This window comes from Excalfactoria chinensis, chromosome 1, assembly GCF_039878825.1.
Source record: "Excalfactoria chinensis isolate bCotChi1 chromosome 1, bCotChi1.hap2, whole genome shotgun sequence".
NCBI classification, from domain to species: domain Eukaryota; kingdom Metazoa; phylum Chordata; class Aves; order Galliformes; family Phasianidae; genus Excalfactoria; species Excalfactoria chinensis.
The window spans coordinates 161473153-161481778 of NC_092825.1; the positions used below are offsets into that span (position 1 = coordinate 161473153).

The 8626-nt window shown below is 40.9% G+C and overlaps 1 protein-coding gene across 1 annotated transcript; it reads right to left on the reverse strand.

The window, feature by feature from the left end:
* Positions 1–442: 442 nt before the first annotated feature.
* Positions 443–3040, reverse strand: SERTM1 (serine rich and transmembrane domain containing 1). Its single transcript, XM_072339467.1, has one exon. It carries the CDS (start codon positions 2904–2906, stop codon positions 2583–2585), a length of 324 nt encoding a protein of 107 aa, XP_072195568.1. The 5' UTR covers positions 2907–3040; the 3' UTR covers positions 443–2582.
* Positions 3041–8626: the final 5586 nt, after the last annotated feature.

Sequence of the window (8626 nt, forward strand, 5' to 3'; positions counted from 1 at the left end):
TATTCCGCTGGATCCCACTTGTTTCTACTCACATCTGTCCAGAGATGAACAGGTGCGAGTCAGCAGAAAGCATGGTTACTGGATATATTCCCACATGTCACTGAAGAGTGGGAAAAAAATAGCAACTAGTAAACAACAAAGCAAAATCAAATGTGTGTTTCCAGCCATCTTTGTACTTCGTGCAAACTGAATAACAATTTTTTTCCTCTCATGCAGTTTGACAACAGCTCACTGAATAAAGCCAGTGGTGTTCAACACCACTCTATTTAACAGTAAGTATCTGTACATCCATAAGCATAAGCTGACAAAAAGAACCTCCCCACTGGGAATAAATACCCAGCATGGACTGCGTTCTCATCTCTGGTTTTGTTTCAGTGCCTGCATTTGCAGTAAAGGAAGCAACAGTTTTACAACTCTGTAGGTAACAGATGATTGTTCGGGTTTGAAGTTCATTTATTTTTATCTCCAAGGTAACACACAAATACATTTTGTTACAGATTTGGGGTTTTGAACAGTTTTCAGAATGGCAATAATCTTTGCTGATCACTTTTCAGTACTACAATCTTTTTCCCAGGCCTCCAATCAAATACAGTGAAAATTAACCTACAAAGAATTTTGGTCCAAATAAAACATTTGAGAGCCAAAATTTATAAAAACAGTTTGTCTCAGAGCTTCTGTGGCCTTAATTTATCTCTTGGTCAGTGAGTTCACTGTCCTTTGTAAGGAGTTAATCATCATCAATTAACAATCACCCACATACTGCAGGTTCACCTTGAAAAGCCAAACACAGCAACTCTTAACATCATCTGCACAATTGTTTGGCACTGAGCAGCTGTGTTTTTAGTGACTATATTTACACTGAAGTTTCCAAATTTCTCTTCTAAAGACTGTGGATGGCACAATGTATCTTGTTGATGACCCAGAGCTATTCAAGCTCTTATCCCAGTAATAGATACAGCAGTGGTATTTCCATAGCCTTCCTCTCATCTCTCCAGTGACTCTCATGGTGCCATCAGAGGATCATTTGCATGTATCTGAGTGGCAGGGCTGGGCTATCCTCACACACAGCCATCAGGACAGCAAGGAGCAGCACAGCATGGGGCTGCAATCATGGTAGATCACATTTGGCATTTTGAGTCATTTTTCTGATCATTTGATTTAATTCACAGCTGGCCCCAGGCTCTTGTTCACAATAATGCTCATTATCTTACTGCAGAAATTGAGTGCTAACATATATTGCAGGCAAAGGGAATCATAACCCAGGCTACAGGGTTATGTGTCTCTGGGCAGTCTGGTCTGGTGGTTGGTGACCGTGCACAAAGCATGGGGGTTGAAACCAGATGATCATTGTGGTCCTTTTCAACCCAGGCCATTCTATGATTCTACAATTTTACAGCATAGCAAAAAGGAGCAGGGTTGGGAAAGGTCATCCATCTCTGACCTGTCCTTATGCTCATGGAGAAAAGGAGCAGAGCCACTGCCTTTCTTCTCCCTAACTCTTCCCACCTTCTGCAAGGACATGATGCACCTCCTTAGTGTCAAAGCATGTCTGCCTATGAATGGAACATCTTGTGTCCCCCCTCCACCTCAGTGTGCATATGTGAAATACAAGGCAAAGTCCACCCCAGTAAACCCTTACCAGTCCAAATAATTTCCATTCCTGCTGGCTTTGCAAACATCTTGTGCCTAAAGAAAGGATAGTTCCAGGAGCTATTCAGCTACTAGCCACAGTCACAGTACATGGATCTTCTACAAGAAACCACTGGTTTGTACTGGAACCCAGTACCAATAGTCTGCACAGGCAGCACAGGAGTTGTGTGAGAGGTGTGATTCAGCAGCAAAAGCTGCCCCCCAGAGGAACAAATTGTTAGGCAAATTATTTGCAGCGTAATCCAAAAATACCTCTACACATTCAGCAATGACCATAATTATCGTAGTTGCTTTACTAATTTAACCAAAGATTTCAGAGATTCAAAAACTGAAATACAGACAACATATACAGAATGATTTGGAAGTACAAATAAACAAATGTAACATTATTCAGGAGGTGGATTTTAGTTGCATTTAATAAACACCAATAAATACAGAAGAAGACAAGAGAAATGAAAAAAGAAACAATGTCAACGACTTTAAATTGTCCCATAAACTATACTGATAATTTAAGCTCATTTTTGTTACTTTTGCAATAGAGATTTCATCCTTTCCTAATTAAAAAAGGAAAAACAGTGTATTATTGATACAAAACCAGGGAAGGGGCCACAACTAGAGCAGAAAAAAATGACACATCTACTTAGAACCATATTACAGTTCAGCAGGAATACTCTTAATGTACACCACATACATGTGAGAAAAAGACAGCAGCACAGTTACAAGCATGAAACAGTAATTAAGAGTCATTATCCAAAATGGAAATCAACATTAGTAAAAGGGAGAATGAAGACTAGAAAAGGAAAGAAAAAACTAAGTAAACTTTAAATGCCACCTTTTCATAATCATCTCCTAAGGCAAATGTTGCATGCACTACCTCCCCTAGAAACTAGACAAAGCTTCTTCATGCCCTATATGTTCCCTTTCATTTAGTTTCATGAAGAAAGGTTTGAAAGAGCAGACCGCTGGGAAGAAATACTACAGACTTCTAAATTAGTGAAAGAACTTCCAGCATCGCTGTTATATTCTGGGTATGAGGAACTGGAAGAAATTATGTTTTTCAGCCTCTGAAGTGCAATGATCAATAGCAAAAGGAGGAAAGCTAAGAGACTGAGGAATATAGAAACATAGACATAGACGTTGGATAAACGGCCGGGTGATGAATCCACAGATGTTGAAAGCGACGTGGGATATAGCTCCAGAAAAGTCCCATTTTCCATGTTTCCTACAAAACCGGATGAAGGGTCGGGTTCCGACATTTTGGGTTTTGTGTTTTCACAATCGCCACAGATCTCGTATTCAAAGGCAGTTTTAGCAGCATAACAGAGGGCTTGTTTTAGATGAGCACTTCTCCATCACAGCGAAGAAGTAACAAGTCAGCCAGCAATCAGATCTACCCTTTACTGCCCAAGTCCCGGGCAAAGGAATAGTGTGTTCTCCAGAACTGCAAGGAAAAAAAAAAAGTGAGTATGATTAACTTACTAGCTAATATTATTTAATGTGTACCTGGGACAATCCAGTTCATAAGAGCTGCGATTCTTGAGGCATTACTTAACTACTGTCTCTATTTGCCAAAATGCAGGAATAAAATCAATCCTATAATATTGATTCTTCCCCAGGATTTCTTTGACTGTGGAACAGACCAATAAGAGTAGCTTTGCACTTTACATGGGACAGCCATGTACTAGAATCCAAACTCACCTTGTGGATACAAGCTCATCAATGAATGAAAAACCCCTCTCAAGACATCAGTTTGTCAGCCTAGAGGAAGGCTCTACAACACCACTGTGGGTGATAAATCCACCACCTTCAGTCACTTATTCCACAATGTCTTACCTGAGGTGACCAGAATGGGAAAATCTGCCTGACTTGACTTACTTATGAAACAAATCCGATGGTTTCAAAGATCAAAATGCATCTCACACTCGTACTGTGAAGCTCATCTCAATGGCACACACGTTTTGGTGAAATGTTGCAGCTTTTGACACCTACAAGCAAAACCCTGAGCAAACAGGCAGCCTCAGCAGCTCAGGAACAAAGAGAGAACTACCCAAGAGCAGCAGAGCTTTGCCCTCAGCCACTTTGTGTTTAAACCTGGAAACTGTGGTGATCAAGTTCAGAGTTGAACAAGAGGAGCAGACTGAGGTATGCGGAGCTACTTTTTATTTTAAAACCAATGTGGTCAGTTCCCACGTGCAGCCCGGAAGAGCATGAGAAGGCTTGCTGGTAGAGGATTGCTTGTTAAAAGCTGACATGCTCCAGCTGAATTAAACGCAGTAAGCTATTGCCTATTTACAGAATAAATAATGCAAGGTGTAAATGTGGAGGAAATGAAGCTCATTTTCTCTATGTAATTTTCCATATTACAATCACAGAATCATAAAATCATAGAATTACAAGGTTGGAAAGGACCTATAAGATCATCTAGTCCAACCTTCCTCCCTTTACCATACCTATAGCTTTCTTTCTTACCATACCTATAGCAATCTTTATGTCCATCTGTCATAGAATCACAGAATTACAGAATCGTAGAATCATAGAATTGGAAAGGACCCACAAAGTCCAAATCTGCTGCAATGAGAAGGGACACCTCCAGCTCCATCAGGTGCTCAGAGCTCCATCCAACCTGATCTTGAGTGTCCCCACAGATGGGGTATCCATCACCTCTCTAGACAATCTGTGTCAGTGCCTCACCACCCTTCCTGTAAAAATCTTCTTCCTTATATCCAATCTATATCTCCCCCTCTTTGAGTCTGAAACCATTTCCACTGTCTGTGGTCAACCTCTCATTGCAGATACTTGGGCACAGCAAGGAAAGGAACTGAGATTTCCTCCCCACTAGGAAGGCAATATCCACACAGCCCTAAGTTCCTAGCATGATCCCTCTCAATTTGACCTTACTTTAGGCCTTGTTCTGTGGTCTCAGCTTAATAAAATTATCTCTAACTCACAGCTGGAGGCTTTCAGGAAAATCCCACTGGTTTTCATGTCAATGAACAGAGCGAAGTGTCATCAACAGTAAGAAAGACAGAATGAGGACCTAAAAGTAATGAATCTGTAGTCTGTGGTCTCCTGTGTGTCACACAACTGCTGAAGTGTTTCCACAGAAGTGTCCCAGCATTATTCTAAGCAGTGTTCTGTCTTCCATTTTTTTCCTTTAACCTTGTTCCTCCGTCTTCAAGAGGGTGACACTTTTTGACACTTGCTTTGACCAAGAAAGTTGCAATCTGAACTAAGGCTCCTTAGGAAATACAGGATACTTTTCTGCTGGTGCTGCTTCTTCTCAAGAAGCCTTGAAGACACCAACTGAAAAATACTGTGCATCTACTGAAGTTATTTGCACAGTTACTCATGGTATTTTTGCACTGTAAATCACATTTAGGAGGTTATGCCCCATGCCTCAGCAGACAAAGACAATATTAAGCAAATGGCAGAATCCAATCCTATTTTTTTTTAATCCTAATTTATTTTATATACCTCAGGACCGTATCTATACAACTAAACACAACAAGTCAGGTCTATTCTTTCATGCTGAAAACAACTTGCATGGCACACTGCGCAAAGATGGCTGAATTCTCTTTATGTCCACGGAGAGGATGGCCAACTTGCAGCTGCCCCTGGGATTGAATGATGGCTATTGCTAACCTCACATATGTCCAGGCATATCTTGTAGAGGACTAACTGGCTGAAATCATGCCAGGAAGTGTGCTACTAATTCAAGACAAGAGCTAATGACAGGCGTATGGCCTGGCCTGGATTAATTTACTAATATATTCACATCCATAATGTTTTGATGGACAAAAGCTTACATTCCAGATGTTTTAGTGCAGAGCTTCTGGTAACCCTAAGCAAGTACCCCAAAGCCTACAAGATATACAGGAGTATGAAACTGCATCTGCAAATACCAGATAAAAATATTCCTACCTTTGCGGTATGTAACTCATACCGACACCTAAAATATATTTAAAATAAATGATTTTAAAACACTAGTAGTATTTATCCTAACAAGAAGCAATATTTGTTACAAGCACCTTACAAAATGAATCACAACAGACTGAACAGAGAGACCTTTATGAGATTATAGTCCTTTTGAACTAGCTCTCATTTAGTGATCCAAAATTAACTAACAGAACAATACACGTTCATTTCATGTTCTGGAAGTGTTTAAGCATCCTACAGCTAATTTATCGTTTTTAAAAGATAAGCTTTGATATAGAAGATGTTTATCCTTGATTACTGTCATAATGAAAAGCAGATCCATTAATAATTGAATTTCCCTATAATAACTTAAGGAATTAATTCACATAAATTCTTTAAAATGGCAGATGTTAAAAGCCTTTAAATTCTTCACAAATTTGAAATCTGCTGTGTTCTCCTTTTACCATTAATGGGTTTGGTCCTGATACAAGGAAGAACTTTGGCACAAGACTGCCTTTGAAGCAAGTAAAGATTTATAGTCTTAAAGAGGACTAACCAGAAGCTTACAGTTAAGCAGAGATGTGAGTGCTTTGCTAGATCAGAGCCCTTATAGGTCTTACAATACCAGCTGGGCTATTTTTAACTGAGTATTTTGTGGTGAGATCAGAGGCATCATCAATTTAGATTCCAAATGACTATGGCCCACATCCCAGCTGCCTCACTCACACTGCACAGGGATGTAACATGTAACTGGATCTCATCATACATCTTCAGCTAAAGCGACTCTTTAGGTAATCTTTTTGGAAGAAAAAAAAACAAAGCAAAGTGTGTTGTTTTAACCACACATTTTAAAAATACACACCTAAATCACTGGGTCCTTCTCAGCCTTAAAGGATCTGTACCCAACTGAAATAAGTTACCAGCAGTGCTCTATGAGAGTGTGACCATATCATCTCTTAACATCTGAACAGCATTCATAGGAAAGGCACAACAAGCATACAGAAATAAAACAGATCCAACGCTGATCCCTGATGAAGTTCCCTGATGCAATCCCTGCACTGCAGAAAGAGTTAGAAATCAGACAGAGCAGCTCAGCTGGTGACTATCAGGTGGAAGTGCAGTTCTGGACTGAATGCAGCTATACAGCCCTGGGAGTGCACAAACTTCTGCCACAAGGTTAACCAGACCAGAATCACTGAGTCCAATCCCACTGCTGCACCATGCCATACATACTCTGTCCTTCCAATCTGGCTGAGTTTCCACCCTGCTATTACTCCACTGTTACACTGCTTTGCTGCTCTGATGGACTGACACAGATTGACACACTACAGAAAAAAAGAGAAGGAAGCACAGACTTCAGCTCTGCTCTCTGCTGGCTTTAGATACAAAAGAGAGGAAAGTCTTATTCTACTACTTCAACACCCAAATATGAGGGCCAGCACACAAGGCTTTGCTAGATACACGGTGTCCTTTATACACACTTTTCAAACAGACCATTATGCAAGTATTGTTCTCCATTTGTGCACTATCCTCTGTATAAATCACTTTTCAAAGGTGATGATACTCACTCTTTCCTATTCTGAGTGCAGGGCCATGTGACAGATACTTCAAGAAGCCCCAGTTGGCTTGTCATCTTTTATTCTATCCTATGGTAAGTAAGAGATAAACAAACTGACCTTCACAGAAAGCAAGATAAAGTGGGGAGGTGAAGATTAAGAAACTGCCGCTATGTTAGAGCTAAATCGCAGTTGCCATGCAGTAGCGTCTGTGAAAGTGTGCCAAAGCTATCAACTGCTCACATCTCTGATGGCACCTATCATCAAAACTACTTCTGAAAACTGCAGTGTGGTCAGGGCTGGAGGCCATTAGTTAGCGTATGTCCGGAGAGCCCAGCTATGCGTAACACATGCAATTAAATCCTGAACATCAGTGAGACATCAGTCATCTCCCTGTTCAATCTAAGGTGAATTCTGAATGAGGCTGCAGTGCTATCCAAGAAGTCATGAAGTAAACAGAAAGCTCTTACATTTCCCAATGTCATAAATCCTTTACCATGCAGCTGACCGTGCTGTGTGTCTCTGAATACCTTGATGCAACAACTCCATTTCTCCAGACACAGTGAAATGTAAGTTAATGGCACATACTCTTACACTGAGCGCCTAACAATGAGGAACAGGAAGGAAAGATAAGTTTGGTAGATTCATTTTCTTTGGAGTTTATCAGCCACAGATAAGCACTTTGTTTTCTTGGTTCTTCTTGGCTTTTCGTGACTACAGGCTGAGAAATACATTGGTTATTTCATAGGCTTCAGAGTGTTCAAGCAGACACACACGGATCAAGGGAAATCAGTGTTTTTAATTTTGTGTAAATAATACTTTTGTCGTGATCTTCCATCAGCTCCTTTACAGGTAAGAAGGTATCTTAAAAAGTCATTTTTGTATTGTAAACAACTTCTAACAGTGCAGAGCTTAATTTGCTTTTACAATTGTTACAACAATAAGCTTCCTTTCCCCTTCAGACATCAATATGGGATTCATCTGCCTTCCTACCCTAAAAACTTCAAGCCATTTTGACTGCTTTCAGCCCAGATGGCTCTGGGGAAGATAGGAAGCCTTTCATTGAGCCAAGGAAGGGCTGGTAAAGCTCACCCTGGGGTATCTGTTCACACAGCCTCCGTGCACCAGGCTTCATTCCTTCCATGTACACTGTCCTTCCACAGATCCAGCTCCCCTGCTGACACATATGAGTGTCCTGAGGGACACAGAGGAGCAGATGGAAGAAGCACGCTTGCAGTGATCATGTGTGTGAAGCAGAGGATAGCACAGAGGGAGTCAGGGATGGGGCTGCTCCCTGCACTGCTCACAGATGTGTTCTCTGCTCTCTTTTGTCCTTCTGGTAAGTCAGAACCAGGAGTGAGTGGATAATGATATCATCCCTTCATGACCTGGAAAAAAACTCCCTCTTCTTTGTTCAGCATGAGAGCAGACCTGACAGGAGAGTAATTGTGCAGACTCCCAGAAGACAGACAAGGTGATGCCAGTTCTAGTATGAAAACTCCTGA

What these genes read in the sequence shown, in the direction of transcription:
- SERTM1 (XM_072339467.1), bottom strand. Translation starts at nt 2,906, where the DNA reads ATGTCGGAACCCGACCCTTCATCCGGTTTTGTAGGAAACATGGAAAAT.